This window comes from Rhinolophus sinicus, linkage group LG09 (assembly GCF_036562045.2).
Source record: "Rhinolophus sinicus isolate RSC01 linkage group LG09, ASM3656204v1, whole genome shotgun sequence".
Classification (NCBI taxonomy): domain Eukaryota; kingdom Metazoa; phylum Chordata; class Mammalia; order Chiroptera; family Rhinolophidae; genus Rhinolophus; species Rhinolophus sinicus.
The window spans coordinates 64089155-64116913 of NC_133758.1; the positions used below are offsets into that span (position 1 = coordinate 64089155).

Genomic DNA, 27759 nt, shown 5'->3' on the forward strand with positions numbered 1-27759 from the left:
GAAGCTATATACTGAACTTCCTCACAATAATTTGTTTAAATAAAAAGTCCTAGGGAGCTTAAAACAAGCTGTAGATATAACTAATTTTTTAAAAAGGAAGTCCAAAATAATAATTAAAACGAAGTTTATAACTTTAAACATGCAATATAAAAAGTATATACTAAGGTTTTTCACTAAATACAAAAATTACCAATATCTTAATGTCTCAACATGCAATAGAAATTTAAGTATAAATTTCTAAAAAAAAAAAAAAATCCTTAAGTTCACTTAAGTTACAGTTAAAATGGCACATTTTAAAAGAAATTATATTTACCTCTAAGTGTTAAAAAAAAATTATTTTAAAATTGAGATAAATGTGTAAAATTCTGTCAATCCAATTATGGTATAAAATTTTATTACTCCATGCATTTAACCATGAAAGTAGATTTCCCTTTCCTTACACAAATAGACTATCAATAAGGTTTTCTTACTATAGCTTCTAAAACTGGTCTCCTGTGTCTATAATATTTATTTGAAAGTACTCTTACCTTTCTTCTGAGCTATATAACCGAGCAAGTCCAAAATCTGCAAGTTTTATCTGCCCTCTGGTGGAAGTAAAATGAACAAAAGGTTATTAGTCTCCTTTGAATTGATCATACACATTCATATTCTATTCCCAGAGCTAATCAAAAATACACCCATATAAACTTGAACTTTGATCACACTGCAGTACCTCAGGTACTATAGGTAAAGGCAAGTAGAAAAAAGTCAGGATAAAATAAGGTAAAAAATCAGTACTTCTCTTTGAGTAATTTCAGCTACTATAATACTAGTGTTATTTTTACTATTATTACAATTATTACAGTAGTACTACTGTAACAATATTTCAGTACTGTTTAGTTCCTATCTATAAAAGTACTTCAATGAAAATAAAATAAAATAAAATGAGATGTCTACTACTTAATAAGACAAATTATCTGTTCAAGTCAATAATACTCAAGAACTAAACCACTGTTTTAAATTTATGTTTAATTTTCCATTTCTCAGAGGGGCTAGGTGCATAGAACACTTTATATCAACTAAAATCAGGACCAGGCATACTTCACTTAAACTAACAAATAATACCAATTACAATGGAATTATCAGACTTCAGGTTATGCTCTCAGTAAAATATTCAACATAAGCTTTGTATGTTTGTATGTATGTATGTAGGTATATGTGTGTATGTATGTCTGTACACACTTCAATAAAAGTTCACTTTAAAACTGTAATGACTGTTTTTAAAAACCTAAATAAAAAAATTCTAAAATCTATTCTTACACTAAAGCTAAAATCATACTAATTATTAGAAGATACATTCACATTATTTGAAATAACAAGGAAGTCAACTACTAAGTATTTTATGTATATGACCAACTATTACTGGAAGTTAATTAACTAAAGTATATTTAACACAATTTCAGAAATACCCCAAGCTGTAATATTGCTGACTATGTTAAAACAGTTTGAGCAATAAATACAAGGGGTGATCAAAAACTACAGTGAATGCAGCTGCCGAGTGCCATCCAACGGAAAGGCAGGGACCTTCAATACAGAAAGCGGTGCGTCGAACCTTAGTAACAGTGTGTGACAAGTTTCAACTTGTTCAGTGCATTCAGTCAGGTGTGAACTACAGTTGAGAGAAGGTGTGTTTTAAAGTGTGCTATAAATCATCCTCCATCATGACAACACTCCATGTCACATGTGGCTTCCGGCAATTTCTGTCAAATAAAAACATTACGGTGTGTCCTCATCCACCTTATTCATTCGATCTGGCACAGTATGACTTCTGGCTCTCCCCCAAAGTCAAAATGACCACAAAAGGTAAACGTTTTGAATCAATTCAGGACATGGAGGCAGTCACAACAGTGTTATCTACAGACATGAAAGAGGACTCCCAGAACTGCTTCATAAAGTGACAAGAAGGATGGAATAAGTGTGTTCGACGCGAGGGGGTATTTTTTGAGGGGGATTAATGGCGATGTGTCTTTAACTGTAATAAATTTTTATTAAAACATTCACCATATTTTTTTATCACACCTTGTACAATTGACCCTTGAACCACATGGCTTTGAACTGCATGGGTCCACTTATATGCAGATATTTTTTTTTTAATAAATACTGTAAATGTATTTTCTCTTTCTTATTATTTTCTTAATAACATTTTCTTTTCTCTAGCTTACTTTATTCTAAGAATAGAGTATATAATACATATAACATATAAAATATATATTACTTAACTACTTAAATTGTCAGTAAGGCTTCCGGTCAACAGGAAGCTATTAGTAGTTAAGGTTTTGGAGAGTCAAAAGTTACACGCTGATTTTCAATTGTGTGTGTGTGTGTGTGTGTGTGTGTGTGTGTGTCAGAAGTTTGGCACCACTATCCCCAGAGTTATTCAAGGGTCATCTGTAACCTAAATTATAAATCCTTTTAACAAAATCAAGGCATATATTTTATAACACTCATTTTGAACACATATATCATACCTATTGTTTAGAAGAATATTTGAACATTTAATATCTCTATGCAAAAAGTTCTTCTTATGACAGTAATCCAGACCTTCCATGAGCTGTCTCATAAATGACTTTATGTGATTTTCATTAAAATGAACCAAGCCTGATTCCAGTAGTCCCATCAGATCATGGTCCATATATTCAAATACCAGATAAAATGCACCTACAAACAAGAATAATTACAACATTAAAAATTTTTATTCTTACGACTTTCCTGTAGGTTCAAAATTTTTTAAATAAAATTCTGGAGTGAAAATCAATCCCTGAAAAGAGGTGCTACTTTGTCACTTTAATAACGTCTTTCTTTCTATCTGAATGTAATATTAGTTTAATACACCCCAAGGACACATCTTAACCCAGTTTGCTTCTCATCAACAAAATTCTTATGACATAAAATCAACCCTGCTGATTTCCACATTTCATAGTTTCTGGGTGTGATTAATATAAAATAAATTCTTAACTGTCTTACATATCGAACAAATTGTCTCTCAGCAGAAGCTGAATAAAATCAGTGTAGCTCATCAAAGAAAATTTAAAGGTGGTAAAAGAATTCTTTTTAATTAAAAAAAAACAATATCTGGGCCCAGTTGGACTTTAAATGACTTCCTTAAAGCCTTCAACAAACATATAATTGAATTCTGTCTATACAGCTCCAGAGCATTTGAAAGCACACAAATTACAACTTTAAGTTATAAAAACAGCTTAACCCTGCTACCAAAACATAAAATAACATAGCATATACACAACTGTACATGAGAGATTCAAAAATCTTACATGAAGCTTGCACAAATTGAACCAAAAGCTATATACCAAAAAATATCTCAATCAAGCAGTTTAGTTTAGCAAATCAAGAATGGAAAAGCTAATAAAATTCAATACATCTATGTCAAAAAACGAAAACTATCAATATGTCAGAAACTCTGAGGAAAGTTCACAGTTTCTAATTAAAGAGAGCAAAGATCTCGTAGTAAACTTCTAATAGAAGGATTCTTTCTTAAAAGTTCATAATGGTTATCTCTCTGAAACCAAAACTAATAACATATTTACTAGTAAAATGCCAGGTGTTGTACACAAAACAAAAAAATTTATTATTACTAACTGTTCTAGGAGTTAGGAAGTAAAATTAAAGACAAAGTATAAATATTAAAAGAGACAAAAATATAATTATTGGTAGATAAGATGAACGTCCTGAAAATCCAAAAGAATAAACAGAGAGTAGTTTGATTAGAGAAAGCCATATACAAAAAGCAAAAGACTTCATATATGCCAGCAACAATTAGAAAATAAAATTTAAATGACTCCACAATAGAAAAAAATATATACTACAAATGATTAGGAATAAAGTTTAAAAAGAATTATACAAATTCATTAAGAAATACCAAACTATGAAATTCTGTATTTTAAGACAATTTCAATAAAACCACCAACAATTTGGTTTGTTTTCTTTTGCTCTACGAACTCAAGTTGACAAAATAATTTCAAAATTCACCTTGAAGAAAATGAAAACCAGAGTACCAGCCAAAACATTTCTGAAAATAAACACTTGTACTACCAGAAATTAATATGACGCAGCATAATATAGGAATAGACAGAACACTGTAATATAATATACACTAGAAAACAAGTCCCAAATATATATCTAATAATTATTACAATCTCCAATTTAAGTCAGTGGACAAAAATAGAAATTCTAAGATAGCATCAAAAGTAAATGCTCAAAACCAAAAACAGTGTAATAGTACACAGGACATGGCCAAGCAGAGAATTAGTGAGTTTGAAGGTATATCAATGGAAACTTCCAAAACCAAAATATGTAAAGAAAAAAAAGGGACAGAATACTCCCAAACTGTGGGACAATTACAAAATGTGTTAACATAATGTACAATGGGAATATCAGAAACAACAGTAAAGAGAATGAACACAAGAAATATCTGAAGTAAAAAAATGTTTGAAATTTCCCCCAATTAATAGTAGATATGAAAACTACAGATCCAGGAAACTTGGAGGACACCAAAGAAAATAAATACTAAAACACCCACACCTAGGTATATCACATTAAAACTGCTGAGAATCAAAACAAAAAGAAAATCTTGATAGAAGCCAGAGGGAAAAACACCTTACCTATATAGTATCAAAGATAACAAATTACATCTGATTTCTCTTAAGAAACCATACAAGTAGAAAGACAGTGGAACGAAATATTTAAAGTGTTGAAAGAAAAAACCCACCAACCTAAAATTCTATATCCAGCAAAATTATTCTTCAAAAGTGACAGAGAAATAAAAACATTCTCAAACAAACAAAAACTGAAAAAAATTGTCAACTAAAAATCCATATCGAGCAAAATTATCCTTCAAAAGTGACGGAGAAATAAAAACAATCTGTAACAAACAAAAAGTGAAGAAATTAGTGCCCAGTAGCTTTGTCTTGCCAAAGGCCAAAGAAATTCTTCAGAAAGAAGGAAAGTGACATATGAAAGAAACTCAGATCTACATAAAGAAAGGAAGAACATTAGAAAAGAATAAATAAAAGTGAAACAAAATCTTTTATTTTTCTTATTAATTCATCTAACTGTTAACAGTTTGTTAAAATAACAGCAATAATGTTTTCAGTGATTACAGCTTGTAGGTAAGTGAAATGAATAACAATAACGTTATAAGGAATGGGAGGGAGGAACTGGGAATATTGTTATGAGATATCTATACTACCTATCAAGGAATATAATGTTATTTTAAAGAGGACTTGGACAAATTGTGAATGTACTGGAAACACAAAGACAACCACTAAAGAAATTTTAAAAAGAAGCATTGTTGATATGCTAAGAAAGGAGAGAAAAAATGAAATCATATAAAAAGCTTAATTAAGATGACAGAAGGCAGAAAAAGAGTAAAAGAAAAAGAGGACAAATAGGACACATAACTAATATGGTAGGTATTAATCCAACTATCTCAATAATTACCCTAAATGCCGATCATCTAAATTACCAATTGAAACACACAGACTGTTAGAGTGTTTAAAAAAATTAAGACCCAACTGTCTGTTGTCCACAAAAACTCCACTTTAAATACAGACAGATAGATTAAAAGTAAAATGGAGAAAGCTTTACCATGCTACTACTGCTAATCAAAAGAAAGCAGGAATAACTATATTAATTTCAGAAAGAGCAAACATAAGAGCAAGGAAAAGTTATCAGGAATAAAGGGCAATTGCATAACGATAAAGGGGTCAATTCGCTAAGACACAACAACCCTTAAGGTTTTCACTCCTTATTGACAAAATCAGGGGAAAAAAACAAAAAACAAAAACTGATAGAAGCACACAAATTTTTAAAAGTACACAAACTATTATAGCTAGAGACTTCACGACTTCTCTAACATTCATTGATAGATGCAAAAAAAAAAAAGTAAATCAGTAAGGACATATTTGAGCTGAACAGCACAATAATCAATGATGTGGATCTAAATGATGTCTATATAATACTTCATCCAACAATAGCAAAACACATATTCTTCTCAAATTCACATGAAACATTCACCAACATGAAGCACATTCAGGGCCTTAAAACATACCTAAACAAATTTAAAAGAACAGAAATCATACAAAGTATGCTACCAGACCACAGTGAAATTAAACTAAAAATCATTAACAGGACGATAGCAGGAAAACCGTAAAATACTTAGTTTAAAAAAATAAAAAACTTTTAATATTTGCCAATGATATATCTGATAAGGGGTTAATATCCAAAATTTATATATATATATATATATATATATATATATATATATAAAACTCATACTATTCAACATAAAAAAAAAAAAAAATCCAATTAAAAAGTGGGTTGAGGACCTTAACAGACATTTCTCTACAGAGGACACATGCATGGCCAACAGACATATGAAATGCTCAATGTCACTAACCATCTAAGAAATGCAAATAAAAACCACAATGAGATACCAACCTCACTCCTGTCAGAAAGGCTATCATGAATAAATCAACAGACAATAAGTGTTGAGGAGGATACGGAGAAAAGGGAACCCTCGAGCACTGTTGGTGGGATTGCACACTGGTACAGCCACTATGGGAAACAGAATGGAGATGCCTCAAAAATTTAAAAATAGAACTACCTTATGATCCAGCTATTCTACTCCTTGGTATATTTATCCAAAGAAATCTAAAACACTAATATGAAAATATACATGCATCCCTATGTTTACTGCAGTGCTATTAACAATAGCCAAGATATGGAAACAACCAAAATGTCCATCAATAGACCACTGGATAAAGAACTTGTGGTACATTTATACAATGGAGTATTATTCTGCCATAAAAAAACAAAATCTTACCATCTGCAACAACATGGTTGGACCTCGAGGATATTACGGTAAGTGAAGTAAGTCAGACTGAGAAAGACAAATACCATATGATCTCACTTATATGTGGAATCTAAAGAACAGAATAAACGAGCAAACAGAAATAGACTCATAGATACACAGAACAAACTGATGGTTGCTAGACAGGAGGGGAATTGTGGGATGGGTAAAAAAAGGTAAAGGGATTAGGAAGTACAAACTGGTAGTCACAAAATAGTCATGAGGATGTAAAATACAGTGTGGGGAATATAATCAATAATGTTGTAAAGACGATGTAGGGTGTCAGATGGATACTGGACTTATTAGGGGAATCTCTTTGTAGATTATTTAAACGCCTGTCCACTGCACCGTACACCTGAAACTAATATAAAATAATATTGAATGTCAACTATAATTATATATGTACCGGGTGGGGGGGGTGCCAAAAAATGTATACAAGTGGACACTTTGGTCAACGTTGCTCAAGCAGTAGTTCGCCATCATCACAAGTGTCTGGACATTGATGGTAACCACTTTATATATATTGAGTATTACAATTTTAATACAGTTTTCCTTTCTTATGTGTATACATTTTTTGGCACCGTGTGTGTGTGTGTGTGTGTGTGTGTGTGTGTGTGTGTGTGTAGACAGACAGATAAGATAGATAGATAGATAGACAAACAGATACAGAGACACACGGAATGTAAAGTACAGCATAGGGAATATAGTCATTGGTATTGTAATAGCTATGTATGATGTCAGAGGAGTAATAGACTTAGGGGGAGGGTTATCACTTTGTGAGGGGTGTAAATGTCTAATCATTGTTGTTCTTTATACCTGCAACTAACAATAATAAAACTAAGAAATTTCACCCTAATGCTTAAAGAAAAACTTTTAAAAACATATAGGTCAAAGAACAAGTCTAGAAAGAAATTTTAAAATATTCTGAAGTAAATTAAAATGAAAACACAACTTACCAAATTATGTGGGATGCAGCAGAGCTATTGCTTGGAGAGAAATTACAGCACTGAATGAATGTATTAGAAAAGAAGATCTAAAATCAACAGTCTAATTATCCAGTTTAGAAAACTAGAAAAGAAGCAAATTAAATTCCAAGTACGCAGAAAAATAGAAATATGTAGGGTATCCGATGGACACGTGTCCCATTTGGGAGACCACCTCAGGGATGATGTAGATGCCTGATCTCTGCATCTCTGCACTGTACACCTGGAGCTGAACAATAATGAATGTCAACTATAATTTATATATATATATATATATATATATATATATATATATATATATATATATATATGTATATGGTTACAGGAAGCGGAGTACAGCATTAGGAATAGAGACAGTGGAAATGTAACGGTTCTGTGCAATGTCAGAGGTATAGTGGATGGGGGGAGGGAGGTTCACACAGTGTGAGGGATATAAATGATAAACGTCTAAGTATTGCTTTGTCTTGTGCACCTGAAACTAATAAAAAATAGTATTCCAAAAAAAAAAAAGAAAAATAGAAATAATAAAAATTAGAACACATCAATAAAATTGAAAACAGGAAATCAACAGAAAAATCAACAAAACTAAAAGCCAATGATTCTTTGAAAAGATCAAGAAACTGGTAAACCTCTAACCAGGTTAACTAAAGGAAAAAAAGAGAAAAGGTGCAAACTACTATTATCAGAAATGAAATCACTAATATCAAGTCATCACTATTGCTCCCAAGAACATTAAAAGGATGGTAAAGGACTATATTAACATCTCGATGCCCTCTTTGATAATCTAGATGGAATAGATCAATACCTTAAAAAACACAATCTACCAAAACTAACACAAGATATTAATCATCTGAATAGGCCTTTACATACTGCAGAAAATGAATCAATACTTAATAACCTCCCAAAACAGACAGCACCAGGCTTAGATGGATATACTGGTGAATTCTACCAAAAATTTAAGGAAGAAATTACACCAAATCTCAACAAATTCTTCCAGAAAATACAAAAAGACAGACTACCTCCCAGCTTCATTCTATGAGGTCAGAATTACTCTCACCAAAATCAGACAGATACTACAAGAAAGGAAAACTAAAGACCAATGCGTTTCATGAACATATATGTAAAAATTCTCAACAAAATAAGCAAACTAAATCCAACAATGTATAAAAAAGAATTATATACGTGATCAAATGGGGTTTATTCCAGGTATGCAAGGCAAAAATCAAAATTAATATAAGCTATGACATCAACAGGCTAACAAAGAAAAAACATACGATCATAGCAATAGATGCAGAAAAAGCTTTTGGCAAAATCCAGCAACTATTCATGATTAAAAAACAACAACAAAACTCACATACTAGGAATAGAGAACATCCACAGCTTGATAAACAATATCTACAAAAACCTGTGGCTAACATCATATTTAATAATGGTGAGAGATCTCCCACTAACATCAACAAGCTAAGGATACCCCCTCTCACCAGTTCTATTCATCATGATACTGTAAGACCTAGCTAAGGCAGCAAGACAAGAAAATGAAATAAGAAGTATTCAGATTAGGAAAGAAGAAATAAAATGCCTTGTTCACAAATGACACAACTGTGTATGTAGATATCCCAAGGTCAAGAAAAAAAGTCCTGGAACTAATAAACAATTAGTTCCTAACAAGGTTGCAAGGTACAAAGTTAATACCATGTTTCCCCGAAAATAAGACCTAGCCAGACAATCAGTTCTAACGCGTCTTTTGGAGCAAAAATTAATATAAGACCCAGTATATTATATTATATTATATTATATTATATTATATTATATTATATTATATTATATTAATTATATCATATTACATTATAAAGACCCGGTCTTATAGTAAAATAAGAACGGGTCTTATATTAATTTTTGCTCCAAAAGACACATTAGAGCTGACTGTCCAGCTAGGTCTTATTTTCGGGGAAACACAGTATACAAAAAGGTAACTGCTTTCTTATATATCAGCAATGAACAATTGGAATCTGAAATTAAAAACATTACACCATTTGCATTAGCAGAAAAAAAAAATACCCAACAACTTTAGTATAAATCTAACAAAATATGTACAAGAGCTATATGAGAACAACGACAAAATTCTGATGAAAGAAACCAAAGATCTAAATCAATGGAAATGTTCCATGTACATGGATAAGAATACTCAATACTGTCAAGATGCCAGTTCTTCCCCAAACAGATGTATAGATTTAACACAATCCCAATCAAAATCCCAGCAAATTATTTTGTGGATATTGACAAAATGAAAAAGTTCATATGGAAATGCAAAAGTTCATATAGAATAGGCAACACAATAGTGAATACAGTATTAAAGGAAAATGAAGTTACAGGGCTGATACTATTGGACTTCAAGACTTATTATAAAACTGCAATAATCAATACAGTAATACAATGTAGTATGAGCAAAGGAACAGACAAGTAGATCAATGGAACTGAACAGAAAGCCCATAAATAGACCCTTTAAAAAAGTCAACTGATCTACAACAACCTAACAAAGACACTTCAGTGGCAAAAGGATAGTCTTTTCAACAAATGCCTCTGGAATAGGTAAACACAGACATGCGACAACAAAAATGAATCCAGATATAGACCTTACATGCTTCACAAAAATTAACTCAAAATGGATCATAAACCTAAGGGTAAAATGCAAAACTATAAAACTCCTAGACATAACATAGAAGAAAACCCCAGGTGAACATAGACTTGGTGATGACTTGGTAGAAACACCAAATTCACAATCTGTAAAGTAGAAATGGTCTTCTTGAGAAAGAAGTTGGACTTCATTAAAATTAAAAACTTCAGCTCTGAGAAAGCCACCATTAGGAAAATGAAAAAACAAGCCACAGACTGGGAGAAAATCTTTACAAAACATATATCTGATAAAAGACTGGTTTTAAAAATCAACAATAAGTAAACAAGCAGCCCAATTAAAAAGTGGGCAAAAGATACGAAGAGACACCTTCCCAAAGAAAAAACACAGATGGCACATAAGCATTTGTAAACATTTTCAACAGATGCCATTAAACAAACTAATGACAAATTAAAACAACAATGGGATACCATACACACCTATTCGGATGGCAAAAATCCCACCTGTAACACCGATAACACCAAATGCTGGTGAAGATTTGGACCATCATTCATTGCTTGTGGGAATACAAAATGATACAGCCACTTCTGAAGACAGTGTGGAAGTTTCTTACAAAAGCAAACATACTCTAACCATTTGATCCAGCAATCACGCTCCTTGGTGTTTACCCAAGAGTGGTCCACAGAGAAACCTGCACGCGAATGTATATAGTAGCTTTACTCGTAATTGTCAAAATTCGAAAGCAACCAAAATGTCCTTCAGTAGGTGAATGGATAAACGGGTACATCCAGGCAATGGAACATTAATCAGCACTAAAAAGAAATGAGGTATGAAGCCATGAAAATCTACAAAGCAAACTTAAATGCATATTACTAAGTGAAAGAAACCAATTTGGAAAGGCTACATACTGTATGTTTCCACCTAGATGACATTCTGGAAAAGGTAAAACTAAGGGGACAAGTAAAAAGTCAGTGGCTGCCAAGGTTTTGAGGGTGGGAATGAATAGGTGGAACACAGAGGATTTTTCAAACAGTGAAAGGTGTGCGTGTGTGTGTTTGTGTGTGTGTGTGTGTGTGTGTGTGTGTGTGTCTGGGTCTGCGGGATTTCTTGTGGCTCTCTGTCTCTGTCTCTGTTTCGTTGTGTCCCTGTCTGTGGGTCTCTCTCAGACTCCATCGAACTCTCTCTGTTGAACTGTGTCTCTGCTTTACTGATTGACCGATTCTCTTGCTCTCCCTCAATATATATATTTAAATATACACTTCTATTATTTCTAGTTCCATTTTTGAGCATAGCAGGTCTAGAAGGATACATAACAGGCCGTTAACACTGAGTGGGGCACAATGTACAAAGAGAAAATGGGAAATTAATTATTTTTTCATGTATAATGGCATTATTTCAATGACTATGGAAGACTCATTTTACTTTTATACTTCTTACAGAGGAACTTTATTTTCAAGAGGAAAAGATTAAAGAATATTTAGTTAAAACTCCTTAAAATACAAGAGATTTTAAATTCAGTAAAAGCTGATCACAGTAAGCTCTGTACTCATAGGCAAAGCAATAAAATGAAATGAAGAGAACATCCTGGGGGATAAATTATTGTGTTGCTTGTATTTCTGATCCCCTTTATTAAGATAGTACAATCATTATTGTTCACTATAATTAGGTTGAATCCTTCATTATATGCCCCACCAAAAAGTCTGAACAACTTGATAAGAAGTCAAGTCAAGCATTTGAGGCGTAGCAATCACAATTTGGACCTGACTTCTAATTGGTGGAAACCCTCCCATCAGCCCCAGAAGAATTCTGTGCTATTCCCTAATCCATACCTCTAATCCAAGTTTTAGTCAGCCTTGGACTTTCTACAAGCCAATGCACACTGGCTTGAACAAAAAAAACCAAAAGAGTTAATTTATCGATCTTCTAAATATTTTCCTTTGTTTTGGATATGAAATGAAATAGAACTTTCAAAAATCCTGTGGCAAGAGTCTAAGTTTCCCTCTCTCCATTCTTCAGCGCTGGCTCTCTCACCTCAGAACCCATATGGCCTCAGGCACTTGCTGCAGCAACAGCCCCTTCTTGCTCTCAGGCTCACATCTCAGTTAAGAAGACATCACTCTATACAGCAATCTTAGGGAAAGTCTCCGACCCAGGGACAGGAAAACTGTAAGGCTCTAAGTGGCCAGATCTGAGTGACACAGCCCTAGGGAACTGGAAGTGGAGTCAGCTCCACGGATTTAGAAGAGATAAAAGGTGGATCCTCCACAAAAAGCCCCAGGCTGTTACAGGAAGTAAGGTAAATAGGAAGTAGAGAAAGATATTGGTAGGAGACACCAAAATAGGTCAAACACAATGTCAACTCCAAAGAAGGGCCAATATCAAGCTATGTTCTGTCTATGACTACACTGTCTATTCAGAAGCGTTAGTTACAACTACCTATGGGGCACCTGAAATGTGGCTAGACCTACTGAGACGAGATGTGCGGTGGCTATGAAAACTTAGTACAAAACTATGTAAACCACCACCTAAAAATGTTAATGTTTATTACATGTTGAAAAAATATTTGTGGCTATTTTGGGTAAAATATGTTACTAAAAATAATTAGCAAGAAACATTGTTATATTATTAAACTATATGGCAACAAATGGGGGGAATACACCAAGAAAGTAAACAAATTCACTGGCACACCAATTCAAGTAAGATGAAAGAAAATTGTTCACTTATTACTAATCCAAAACAGTATTTTACACTATGACCAAAACATTTTGAAAGGTAAGGTGAAATCATAGCTAGCACAACTTATAAAAATGTGTTTCAAAATTCTTACAGAAGGTTATTCCTAATGGAAAAACCATTTCAAGAAAAGGATGTGAGACACCAATCTACTTTCAATTATCCATTCCGTAAATGATCTGTATTAACCTAGATCCTACTTGTTTAAAGATAATAAATCAGTAATGGCTAGAAGCAGACACAAAGAATAAGAATGGTGAATGTGGACTAAAAAACTATAAGTTTCCATTTGAAAATCCTATTTTTCGGAACCTATATTTTACATAAGTCTTTATACTGTATCAGTTATTTTAGAATTTTACCTTAGTGAGACTATTCAACAAAACAGCCAACAGTAATTTATTTTTTATAAGTACACAGATGAATAAGAAACACTGATATCAATAGCCTAATAAAGTAACATTGCAGATAGATAACTAAATAATTGTATTATAATGCTTTAACTGATAGGCTGAAAAATGCAGTGGGGGGTGGTCGGATGGCTCAGTTGCTTAGAGGGTGAGCTCTTAACAAAAAGGTTGACGGTTCAATTCCCACATGGGATGGTGGGCTGCGCCCCCCACAACTAGATTGAAAACAGCGACTGGACTTGGAGCTGAGCTGCGCCCTCCACAACTAGATTGAAGGACAACTTGACTTGGAGCTGATGGGCCCTGGAAAAACACACTGCTCCCCAATAGTCCCCAATAAAATTTTTTTTAAAAAATGCAACAGTACCCTGAAAGATGAAAGGGAATCAAGGAGAGAGATTTAAGGCAGGGCTAGGAGCAAGCAGACGGATGGGGCGACGGGGCATGCTCAGTCTGAGATCTCTTTGTAAAGCGAGCACAGAGATCTGGGAATAGCGGTAGCCATCGGGAGCTCAGGCCTAGAAATACTTTTATGAGACAATGGCACAGAGCTCATGATGACAATCACCTTAGAGCTATGCGAGTATCTGGGAAAAAGAGAGATCACCAAAGACATAACCCTAAGGAACATCAACATTTAAGGAAAAGGCAAAGAAAGGGCCAGTGACTGAGGCTATGAAGCAACAATCGGACAGAGAGAAAACAAGTCTGACCAGAGCTTTTCCAGAAGAGCCAAGAAGACATTAAAGAAGCAAGTCAGTATAGTAAATGTTGCCCAAGTAAAGTAAGAAAAAACTGAGAAATTACCACTGGTTTGACAAGAAATCATTAGTGACCTTATTTCTATAAGCGGTAGGGTAATTCAGACCAATTAATGAATGAAAAAGTGAGAAACTACAGACAGTAAGTGCTGATTACTCTTTCAAAATGTCTGGCAACAAAGAAAGGAACGAGAGAGTAATGGAGTCATTGGCCAATTCAAATCAGAGAAAGATTTTTTGTTTTGTTGAAAATAGGAGACAGATGAGTAGGTTTGGTGCTGAAAGTAAGAAGCCAGTGAGGAGGGAAGAGTCTGAAAATACACAAGAGGTAACACACAACAAGGTTCCTAGGAACTTCAAAGAACCACCTTGAAGCAGGAAGAATACTACTTGCTCTGAGATAAAAGAGTCAAATGGATACAGAGTGAGTTTCTTTGTAGAGAATGAAGCAATGTCTTCTCTTAAGAGAACAGGATTCTGCTTTGTAGAATGAAGAAGCTGACTACGGACTGTCCAGCAGCCCTGAAGTGCCAGCTCTGTAGACCACAAATCTGAGAAGAAAATAACCCACATAGTTGTACGATTTTTCTCTAGCAGCTTTAATATTTAACAAAGTGATCGATCCAAGACTGAAGGTTAGGACAGGTATGGCAAGACAAGTATCAGTGATATTAGAATTACGACTCCACATATCTCTATGAAAATGGAAGGTGTAAGTTGTACTGGAACTCTGCTTTCTCGAATTCAACATCAGAAATAATCAAGGAAGTTAATGGACATGAGTTAACAGTTCTAACCATAAAAGTAAGGGCCGCAAAAAATGTACTTTTCTTTACTTGAGAAAACAAGCAAAAGAATCAAAGACTAACTATTTGTAATGTGTAAAATTTCAAGACATTTATGTGAAATTCAAAAACATTTCTGCCTGAAATCTGTAAAGAAAGGAAAAGAAAGCAAAACCCTTCTTCCTGTGGCCATCTTTGCCTTTAATCTGTAACTGCCAGAAAATATTTTTAGCTGTAACAGGAAGAAGTGAATTGACCTAACACTAGGAGTTTCAAGCCATATATTATCACAGAGGGTGGATGGGGGACATTCCTCCACTCTCCTCTGACCCTGTGTTCTGTTCAAGTTGGAGCAGAGAGAAAAGAACTTCTTTTCCCTATTCCCTTAACCCCATCCCAGCCCCAATCCTCAGCTCTTCTGATAGAAGCATACTCACTAGAATGTAAGTTCCATAGGGTGGGTTTACACCACAAAGAGGTCCAAGGAAAACCCTAGTCCTCTAAGTTTCAAACTCTGAGAAAACCTGAGAGCTCCTGCCTCTTCCCATCAGGGTCTCCATTCCTAACTTAGTCACAGTTCCAGAGAAAGTGAGCTGGGTAAGTAAACGTGCTCCCACTACGAGAAAGGTGGTAAGACTAGAAAGAGTAGAAATCCATTAATGCTACCAAACTGGGAGCAGGAGGGCATAGGTGTGTACCTGGCCTCAACATTTTATTTCCAATGCTGTCTCCCATAAATATACTGTGATACATCAAAGTTAGATTTTCCATATCCTATTAAAACCAATCTGCTTGACAAAGAATATTTCTAGTGATTATTTTTCATATATCAGGTATTTTGTGTATCAAAGAGTGGTTCTGATTTTTCCTGTACCTCATTTCCTTCTCCACTTCTCATGGATTTTTTTTCAAATAAGGATTAAATGAGTTAATATATGTAAAGAGGTTAGGACAGTGCCTGGCCCGCAGTAAGCATTTTTTAATGTTATATAACACACTAATTCATATTTCAGATTTGTTATAAGTTTTTCTAATTAATTTTCAAAAGAGTATATTTGGGTCTACTTATTTAGTGGTGTTTTCATAATTTTTTTGGTCTACCTCAAAAAGAATTGTATAGAGTTAAAAGAGCAAAAATATTATTTCTAAAAACTAGCATATGAACTGATCTTTGGGAATTTCAGATTCATTTAATTTATAACTTCATGATTCATAACATCAACGTTTAAAGCAATCTTATCATTCAAACTTATCTTGCATTTAAAAAACTATACTTATACCTTGTTTTACCCATAGCTATATTGTCTCCACCTAAAGCATATTTGTTATGTTTAAACAACTTTTATTTAGCTTAATCATGAGCACCCTATTAAACTGCCATCATTTAATGTAACTTATGCTGTAAGAGCTGAATATACAATGAGATGCATGTGCAACCTCAGTCACATTCTGGGACGAACATAATCACTTCACGTTGCATAGGGAGCATGCCAGTCCAGTCTTTCTTATGCAACGAAATATCCTGGGGGAGTGGAGAGGTTTAAAAATGAAGAGTAAACCTGAACTTACGGACATTGAAAAGCTTATTGGTTATATTAAATCTAGAACATACTGTAAAACTTCAATTCACTTTCAGAAAAATCATTTAAAGCCAGAAACAACAAAAAGCGCTAAGGTGAAAAATCATTCAATTCCTGTTACACCAAGTATCTGTAAAAATGGACAAATATTACGACTGTATAACATTTGTTAGAAAATCACATTACATTAAAATGACACAAAATCCCCAAATTAAAAGTTTGGTACCTGAAAACCCAAAGTAAAATGAAGTTAAACCCTAATGAACAAGCCCAGTGATGAAAGACTAGTTGGGAAATAATTATTACATTCACTAAAATAAAACACTAAAGTCAGAACATTAAAGAAGATATCAATGCAACTTTCCACATCCTAAGTTAGAAATGGTCGGTAATTCCATTAACTTGATTACTCAGCATATTTGGCTGCCAATTCCCTCCTAGAGATAGAATAACTTAAATGGAAAAAATGTACATATCTTTTACTTCGCCTAGCAGAGGAGATAACTTCTCAGTCTTCTTCCATAATACTTGAGTGTCTTCAGATTTCAGGTAAAGTCACTGAATTGGCCCATGAACAACTCAGTTATCTCCCTCCCTCCTACCAAGCTCCTGAGTTTGGAAAACGGTACTTTTCTGTGTTTCTTTTTTCATTTTATTAATATCATATTCTAACTTGGGTACATTTTATGTTACATAGGTTCTTGGTAACCCTCCTCCTGGTGGCTCGTTCACAGCTGTGACTGGTTCATAAGTAGATTTGGGCCGATGAGGCCTGAGGAGGGCCCTGAAAGAGTACCCTTCTGGGACTTCAGAAAGCCATGGGAAGCCAAAGCTCCCTCTCACCAGATAAGAACAACTGCCACACTCCAAGCCATACTCCAGTGAGAAGGAAACACGCATGGATGGCATAACTTGGGCATCTGATGACATCCTTAAGCCAATGAATCAACTAACCCTAAAGCCTGCCCACTCTCTAGATCTCTTTATATATAAGCTAACAGATTCCCATATGTTTTAAACCATTTCAACTGGATTTTCCAATACTCTTCTGAAATCACTCTGCCAGCACGGTGGTTAATTTTGTGCCTACTTGCTGAGGCTATTGTGCTCAGCTGTGCAGTCAAAACCAGGCTACAAATTGCTATGAAGGTATTTTTAGATATGCCTAACATTTCAATCTGTAGACTCTGAGGAGAGAAGACTACCCTCAATAATGTTGAATGCCTTAAAAGAAAAAAAAACTAAGGTTCCTTAAAGAAGGAACTCTGCCTTCAGAATTGCCTGTGGACTCCAGACTGCAACAATGACTCCTGCCAGGCTGCCCAGCCATCAGTCAGCTTCACCAATTTCAGAAGTGCCGCCTCCACAACTGCATGACCCAATTCCTTAAAATAAGTCTCTCTCTATATGTATACATACTATTATACTACTAGTTTTACTTCTTGAAGTAATAAACTCAACAGTTTCCTTTACGTTTATTACATTTAACAGAAAAATGTTTACAGCTTTGATACGCTGACAATAATAAACTGCACATATTTAGAAGGTACAATTAAAGCAGTTTTCACAAAGTACACACCTGTGACACTGTGGCTACAATTAAGGTAATTTCCATCACCCACTAAGATTTCTTTGTCCTCCTGGAATAATTTTTAATACAAAAATTGGATTAAGCTTTACATATTCCTTTGTAAACTTTTCCTAGTTCACAATATATAGGGTAAACAATTTTCCTTATTGAACTTTTATATAATTTTAATGGCTATATAGTATTCCGCAGTAATATGGCATAGTTCTGTTCAATAATTTTCTATTGCTAGATGTTTATTTTAACGTTCTGCTATTATAAGCAAACTATGAAGAACATTCTCAAAGCTATACCTTTGTTTAGTCAATATTTCCTTATGTTTCTAAAAATAAAATTGCTGAATTAAAACTTATTACATTTTTAAGAAATCATTATTAATCAGCATTGAATTTATACATCATTTAGTATGTGCCAGGCACCATATCATGCCCTTAAATACACTCTGAAAGTTATACCAATTTTCACTCTCAATCATTACATGAGTAATACCTGTTTATGATCCCATACACTAACCAAGTTTTTAAAAAATCTTTGCCCTTCCTCAAATATTTTCAAGGTCATTTCAGTCAAATCTTTATTAATAAGTTTTCCCACTTCATATCCATCTAAATGCATGAAAATAAGTAAGATCTTTTTTTAAGGGGATGAGAAGACCTTTATCAACCAGAGATTAAAATGTAATATAAGGCTGCAATAATTATGACAATGTGGTATAGTAGCAGGACATACACAAGGATCAATAAAACAGGAGCACCCAGAACACAGGAGAACTTTAAATAGGATAAAAATGGCAGAACAGAGTAAGACAAAAAAAGATGTAAATATCTAAATATTTTTTAAAACGAAAATAGAGGTTGAAAAAAATATACAGAAAAGGTCTCATAATTTTCCAGAGGGCTGAGCTTTCCTAAGAATGAGACAAACCACCTTCCCTCCAAAAAGAATACCCCAAAACTAACAGACATGACCACATACGAGATTTAGAATAAAAGGAACACAGAAAAGCAAAGTAAGGGCAAGTAACAGAAACGGGAAAAATTATCTATGATATGTGAAACACATGAAGCATTAATATCTATATTGTAATAAATCTCTCAAGTCAGTAAGAAAATATAAACAGAACAGGCAATTCACAGAATAGAAGAAACATGAAAAAACTTTAACCTCACAAGTAATAAAAATATTAATTTATCTTATCAGATGGACAAAAAATGTAAAATCAATAATGTAATGTGTTTCAGTAAACTAGGCACTCATACAAAATTTTAATGAGAATGTAAACTGGTATAAGCTTTCTTATCAGTTAATTTGGCTCTCTATTAACATAAAAAAATTGTATCATTTAACATAACAATTTCACTTTTAGAAAAGTATTCTACAGAAAGACCCAAACAAACATGCACAGATTTATATTTAATGTATTTGATTCTTTTTAGAATTATAAAAGATAGTTAGCTTTTCAGCTTTTACTAACAGTGCTTTAGTAAAAGCTAAAAACCAAAAATCCATCTATAGGAAAAAGCCCAGTGCAATAAAACATGTACAAATTACAAAACTACAGAACCCTAACTTGTTTTTTAATGGCTGAATGATAAGCAGAGATGTCTATTTTGCAGAATACTGCATACTACGTTCTCAATTTTGTAAAAATTCATGAATACTGTGTATACCTGTTTTGCACAAAAAGTTTGGAAAGAAACTGAAAAGGAGGGGAACCTCTAGTGTCTCTTTCACTGTTGGCCAAATGTCACAGCATCTTTGCATGCATCTCCCTTCTACTCATTTATGTTTTTTATTTCATATTTTCAGTGTTTTAATTCAACCAGATGTTATTTTTATAATTCTAAAAAGAATAAGGAAGAAAAGCTATTTTAAAAACACTACCAGTGTTTCATAGAAAAAAATATATTTATAGTACATTTCCTTTATTATAGTAAGGCTGAATATTTTTACTAATATTTACTGGAAACTATTGTTGTCTTATTGCCTGTTTATTTTTTTCTCTTAAACTTTTTATAAGCTATAAAGGAGAACTTTGCCTAAAGAGCATTCATGCCACAGTTCACATTTTTTTAAACCTTAGATGATATACCTCTCAAGATAATGCCACCTGGCATAATACCCTCCAAATTCTAACATCTGACTTTCATCGAAATTCTACACACAAGCTAAAAAAAAAACAAGAAATCCAAAAGTCTTATGTATTAATTGCAAAACAGATCAACTATTATATTAAGTCTCCTCTGTAACACATCATAGTACGAGTGGCATCCTCGTAAGTCGGCTGACTCTGTGGTAAGCACAAAGAAAGAACCGTAAACTATTAAAGAGATGAAAATATTTCATATATTGTCCATTTAAGCTTTACAATAACCTATAAAAGTATTATCTCCTTGTACACATGAGGCACAGAGACTAAATAACTTGGCCATTATCACTATTACTACATACAATCCCCAGCCTGACTGCCTCATTCCTCTTTTCACCATGAAGAAACGATGAGGAGTTACTGGTTTGCTAAGAGAGGACAAAAACCCCAGAGCAATATAACAGCTATCTTTTAGGTACCGCCCTACATGGTGATGAGGCCTAAATGGTGCTCTGTCATTGCCACCTCTCCCCACTGCCTTTCCCCACTGCAGAATTGAATGCAGAATTCTTTCTCTTTATTGACAGCCATAACATTCTCAATGTCAGACCACCTGCTTCTTAACTTCCCCCTTCTATTCTCCATTCCAAACCCAAACCATGGCTTCTGCAATCAGCATCTGTCTTACCGTCTGCTGCTCAGTTTCACTCTTCTGACATCTTTCTCAGAAGGAATCTGGGATCCAATGCAATTTTTAACTTCTCGTGGGTTAACCAATCAATCACAGCTAGTCAAAGGTGGCAAAAGTTTTGCACTCTTCTTGACAACTTTTACTATTAATAATTAGAGACGACTGCAAGCTTTCAGCAAGTTGTTTTTGTTTTTTTTCCAACTTCTGGGTCAGCACCATTCCTGATGTCTGATCTCCACATAATGAAATTTCACCAGAGAACTAAAACTAAAATATTAATTTTTCCCACATTTCCATGCTCTGTTTAACAATAAACAATTATATTATTGATTTATTTCTACCCTCACAAACTACCACCAAGCTACAATAACAGCAAATTTTACTGCATACTTACTATGGGCAATATTCTAGACTGTTTCACATGCATTATTTCATTTAATACAATAAACCTATGAGTTAGGTACTATTACCCCATTTTCCAGATGAGGAAAACAGATTATATAATGATGGAAGAAGCAAGAATTCAAACTATACTCTTTCTTAAGCCCTGCACATATTTCCCATTACTATTACTTTATAACATCTGCCCCCAAAGAACATATTTCATGTTTAGCTTTTCAGGAAATACAGCCAGGTTGAAAAGACACTGGCAGTATTCCCCACCCCACCCCCTTCCCATTCCCACAACCCCTTTCCTACTTTCCCATAGATTCCTTTTCCCTTACACTCCTGACAATCCTTTTGCCATAGGTCATGTCCTGGTGGGCACCTATATATACTGATTTCTCTGTTCTTGAAACTCCACATTTCAACACATGATGCTAACTCTACATTTTCTTGTGACCCAGAGAAGGAAGTCATTCCTAAGATTTTATTTTTCTTCCTTTAAAAGCATTATTTGTTATATTTCACTGAATATAACTAAAGTACCTTCCTATATCTTAGTTACTGATTATGCAAAATTCACAATCATGAAAGGTTCATTTGGTTATTTTAGAACGGACTACAGTCTATTTCATAAATAATTTCCTCCTCAATTCAACTCGACATTTACTGAGCACTAACATAAGAAACACATGGAGAGCAAGGAAACCAGATGGCTGGATATTTTAGTGTAAATCACTCAAAAGATGAACATTCTTACTATTTAAAAAACGTATTTAAAATCAATTAAGAAAAACAATAATGCCCTCATTTTAAAAATAGGCAAAGGACGTAAACAGGGAATATATGGGTAAAGAAATATAAATGGCCTCTGCACAAGAAACTATCTAATCTACATAATATAATAAATAATTTTTAATAAGATATATGACTTACCTATCAAACTGCCAAAGATCAAATAAAATTATAAACGCTGGTCAAAATACACAATAAGCACTGCGCTATTTTTTCTTTTTTTTGAAAAAAATAAAAGTTGGTATTTTGATTCCTTGGCACAGTATTTAAGGTCAAGTACCATTTTTGGTCCTAACCTACCTTTCCAGCTTCATTTTTCTATAACATACCCACCATTTCCTCTAACAGCTACCCCTCTCAGTTTACACAGTATTTTCATCAGAACACAGAATTCTTGGGAGCTAGCTGGGCTATTTTTGTCTTAAGTAACAGCTTTATTAGATCTAATTCATATACCATATATTCACCCATTTAAAGTATATAATTCAATTGGTTTTACTTATTTGCAGAGTTGTGCAACCATCACCACCCTGAATTTTACAACATTTCATCACCTCAGAAAGTACCCTGTACCCGTTAGCATTCACTCCCCCCTTTCCACCCCTTCCCCAAGTCCCTGGCAATCACCAATCTATTTTCTGTCTCTATGGATTTGTCTATTCTGGATATCTATAAAAGCAACCATACAATGCAGTCTTTTGTAACTGGCTGCTTTCACGTAGCATTAACGCTTTTAAGGTTCATCCATGCTGCAGCATATATGGTTCCTTTTTTGTTCGTTTTAAACTGTGGTGAAATATATGTAACATTTACCATCTTAACTATTTTTAAATGTGCAGTTTAGTGGCATTAAGTATATTCACATTGTTGTGCAACCATCACCATGTATTTCTGGAACGCTTTTCATCTTGCACAAATGAAATTCTGTACCTATTAAACAATAACTCCCCATTCTTCCCACCCTCCCTCCATCCCTTGGTAACCACCACTCTACTTTCTATGAACTTGACTACCTCAACTACCTCACATATATGGTGTTATGTAAGGGTCTAACTTCATTGTTTTGCATGTGGAGATCACGTTTTCCAACACCTTTTTTGAAAAGACTGCATTTTTCCTGTTGACTGTCTTAGCACTCTTATCAAAAATCACTTGACCATATACACAAGAGGTTATTTCTGGGCTCTCTATTCTGTTCCATTAGTCTATACAGCTATTTTTATTCCAGTACTACACTGATAGTGTAGCTTTGTAGTATGTTTTCAAATCAGAAAGTGGGAGACCTCCAACTTTGTTCTTCTTTTTCAAGATTTCTTTGGCAATTGGGAGTCCTTTTGAGATTCTATATGAATTTTTCTATTTCTGAAACAACCACTGTTGAGATTTTTATAAGAATTGCACTGAACTTGTAGATTGCTTTGGGTAGTATTGACATCCTAACAGTATTAAGTCTTCTAATCCATGAACACAGATGTCTTTCACTTATTGGTGTCTTCTTTCAGCAATGTTTTGCAGTTTCCAGTGTACAAGTCTTTCATCTCCATGGTTAATATACGCCTGAGAATTTTATTTTTTTCAATGCTACTGTAAATGGAACTATCTTCATTTCCTCTTCAAACTGTTCACTGTTAAAGAGTATAGAAACACAACTAATTTTTGCATGTTAATTATGTGCCCTGCTACTTTGCTGAATTCACTTATTCTCATATTTTTTGCATGGACTCTTTAGGATTGTCTACATATAAATCATGTTTTCTATGAACAGTGATAATTTTATTTCTTCCTTTCCATTTGAATATCTTTACTTCTTTTTCATGCTTAATTGTTCTGAGTAGGACTTCCACCACTATGTTGAACAGAAGTAACAAAAGCAGGTATCTTTTTGATTTTAGAAGAAAAACTTTCAGTCTTCACCACTGAATATGATGTTAACTGTGGACTTTCCTTCTACTCCTAGTCAGCTAAATCCATTAACATGAAATGTCTTTCCATTTATTCAGGCCTTCTTTAATTTCTTTCGATGATGTTTTGTAGTTTTCGAGGTACCAGTCCTTATACTTCTTTTGTCAGTTTATTCCTAGATATTTTATTCTTTTTAGAACTACTATAAACTAAACTCTTCTTAATTTTGCTTTGAGTTGTTCACTGCTGGTATACAGATCTACGATAGATTTTTGTATACTGATCTTCTATCCTGCTGAACTTGTTTATTATTAGTTCAAAGAGTTTTTTAATGGATTCCATAGAGTTTTTTTTATATTGTACACACACACACACAAATTAGAAATATGGGGTGTGATCAAAAACTACAGTGAATGCTGCTGCCGAGTGCCATTCAAAGGAAAGGCAGGGATCTTTAACACAGGAAGCGGTACGTCGAACCTAAATAACAGTGTGTGACAAGTTTCTACTTGTTCAGTGCAGTCAGTCAGATGGGAGTTATGGTTGAGAGGAGGTGTGTTTTAAAGTGTGCTGTAAATCACGGATCATGAACAACGCCATTAAATCATCAAACAGTTCATCCTCCATCATGACAATGCTCCGTGTCACACATTGCTTCTGGTACGGCAATTTCTGTCAAAAAAAAACATTACGGTGTGTCCCCATCCACCTTATTAACCAGATGTGGCACCATGCCATTTCTGGCTCTTCCCCAAAGTCAAAATGATTCAGGACATCGAAGCAGCCACAATAGAGCAACTGAAGACATTCACGAAACCGGACTTACTTCCAGAACTGCTTCAGAAAAGCAGCAAGAATGATGGGATAAGTGAGTTTGAAACGAGGGGAAGTATTCTGAGGGGGTTTAATGCTATTATGTCTTTTGCTGTAATAAATGTTTTTATTTAAACATTCACCATATTTTTTGATCACATCTCATAGTAATTTTATTTCCTCTTTTCCAATCAGGTTACCTTTTATTTCATTTTCTTGCCTAATTGCCCTGGAAATGTTGAACACAAGGGGCAAAAGCCACTTGTGGCTCTTTTTTCTTCATAGATGCCCTTTATCAGGTTGAGGCAGTTCCCTTCTATTCCTAGATTGTTCTATTCCCGCCCTGTATTTCAGAGTGTAAATTGCCACAACCTTTCCGGAAAACAACTTGGTGATATGTGTCAAGAAAGTTCAAAGTTTAAATCCTTTGACCTAGTAATCCTATTTCTATTAATGTATTTAAGGGAATAATCAGACGTGAGTAAGAGTTTTATGCACAAGAACAACAGAATGAAAAGAATCTGGTTCTAACGTCTATGGACTAACTGCTAAGACTAATGGGACATCTATTCATTAATTCCAGAAATGCTGTCATTACCTGATTTCTAACCAAATGTGTAATTCAGAGTTGGTCAGGACTTTTCCTAGCAGATAAAGTCCCTTATTTGAGTAAAGGTATATGAATAGTTGCACACCACTGCTAGAATTTCCCAGTGTAAAATTTCAATATAGGAAACAGTACTGAAGTGCTTGAAAGAACCTAAATACGCAACAATAACGGCAAGAAATATGGTTCATTCATGTGATAAATTATGCCAATAAAAAATGCATGTTGCATTAATGAAAGAAGCAGATTCTCAGTTTGGGAATAAATAATCACAGATATGTGAGAAAAGATACATGGGGAAAAATACAGAAAAATAATAGTGATAATACCTGGGTCATTTTAATTTCACCTTTATTTTCCAAACTTGCAAAAATAAACTTATTACTTTTATAATCAAGTACAGAAAGCCTATACATTAATATTCGCCTTTCTTCTCCTCTGCCCCACTCAAAAAGTTACAAACTGTACATACTAACAGTGCTACATAAAAAGAGGGTAGTAGGATCTTAAAACTATAAATCCCTGGCCTGAGAGCCTTAATTGGAAATTTCACATAAAATTCCAGATACAAATGAAACACTGAGACTATAAGTTTTATCTTTTATATGACATAATGAATACAATACACGAGTAGGATCCTCCAGTACATAAAAAATTTAAACTTCCATGTGACTTTCAGTCCTGCCTCAATATGCTGCTGGAGGCCCAAAGTAACAGAAAACTGTATTTTTAATAAAATAACCTGCAAGTTCTTTCTTTTTTAAGGTGGAAAAAAAAAAAAGAAGACATAGTTTATAGTTGGTAGGAACAGACTCCTTTTATTAACAAAGTTCTCTTGTTTATTTGGTAGATTCCACAGCCTACAGTATTAGGTTGGTCCAAAGTAATTGCAGTTTTTGCAATTATTTTTAACCTTTTAAAATGCAATTACTTTTGCACCAACCTATATTTAATTTTTTTCCACTTCTTTTGAAACTCAACACCTACAACTAAAAATCCAATAATTATGTATTAACTGAGTTAACAATAAGGAAAAACTTCTGGACAGAAATAATTTTGTCATTCATATATTAGTCTGATATAGATCTAGCAAGTATTAATCCTTCTGGTTCCCAGAAACTAGCCTGAATCAGGGATGTTATTTTCTTTAATCTCAGAACCATTCCATAGAACTTGCTAATTTGATAGAAATGTTCTCTAGCTGCACTATTGAAATGTAGCCAAGTGTAACTACAGAGCACTTGAGGGGTGGCTAATGTCACTAAGGAACTGAACTTGCCCAGGTCTAGAACCTAGTATAATAAACATCTGTGTAGTCAAAGAATGAACAAGTCAATCACACCGTAATGCTTCCTTCACAAAGCTTACAAGATATTAGCAGTTCTACATAGAGGGAATGAGTTCACATTTTTAAGAAAATGACACAGGGTAGGTAATTTTAAAGCAAGATATTTTGTGGGGGATATGCCAATCTTCCATTGCTTCATAAAACAAATTATGACAGTTATGAATTAGAATGCACTCCGCTTTACCTATCCAAATCGCACCCACGTTTAACATTCTACTTATTCCACAGAACCTGACCACTTTTGTATTTCATTCATTCATTTACTCAAAATTTAGTGATAATCTACTGTATGTGCTACACACTTATAAGTACAAAATAAAATAAAATTCAGTCCCTGCTCTCAAGGACAGGAATACAATATGAAAACATAATGACAAACTAAAATAGAAAATACTATAACAGAACTGTGTAGAACATGAAACGCAAATGTAGCAGAGCACCGTGTGGGAATCAGAAACTACAGAGGAAGTGACATTTGAGAATTCTTTCTCTGACCATACATTGACACTCTGTCACAAGCACTTATCAGAACACTGTTTTCTTGATTTTTAGGAAAAATTCAAAGTTAGATCATTCAAATTCCCTCATTAAACAAATACTAATATTGAAAGTATTACAGCTAACTTAATTTGTGCATAGTAAATACTGGTTTTTGGTTTTCCAGGACATTCTGTTAATTTTAAGAATCAAAATACTAATTTATTGGAGTGACATCATTATTTCGTTTTTTAAATCTGAATACTGAAATATTTAC

The 27759-nt window shown here is 33.8% G+C and overlaps 1 protein-coding gene across 4 annotated transcripts in view; it reads right to left on the reverse strand.

Moving 5' to 3' along the window:
• The window catches only part of CDK13 (cyclin dependent kinase 13), a 102801-nt gene that overhangs the window by 36027 nt on the left and 39015 nt on the right, over positions 1-27759 (reverse strand). For all 4 annotated transcript variants that reach the window (XM_019710219.2, XM_019710221.2, XM_019710222.2 and 1 more), the window contains exons 6-7: positions 2508-2697; positions 528-584 (exon numbers count right to left, since the gene is read on the reverse strand). In XM_019710219.2, coding sequence (XP_019565778.1) covers positions 528-584; positions 2508-2697 — 247 coding nt within the window. The remainder of the gene's footprint in view (positions 1-527; positions 585-2507; positions 2698-27759) is intronic.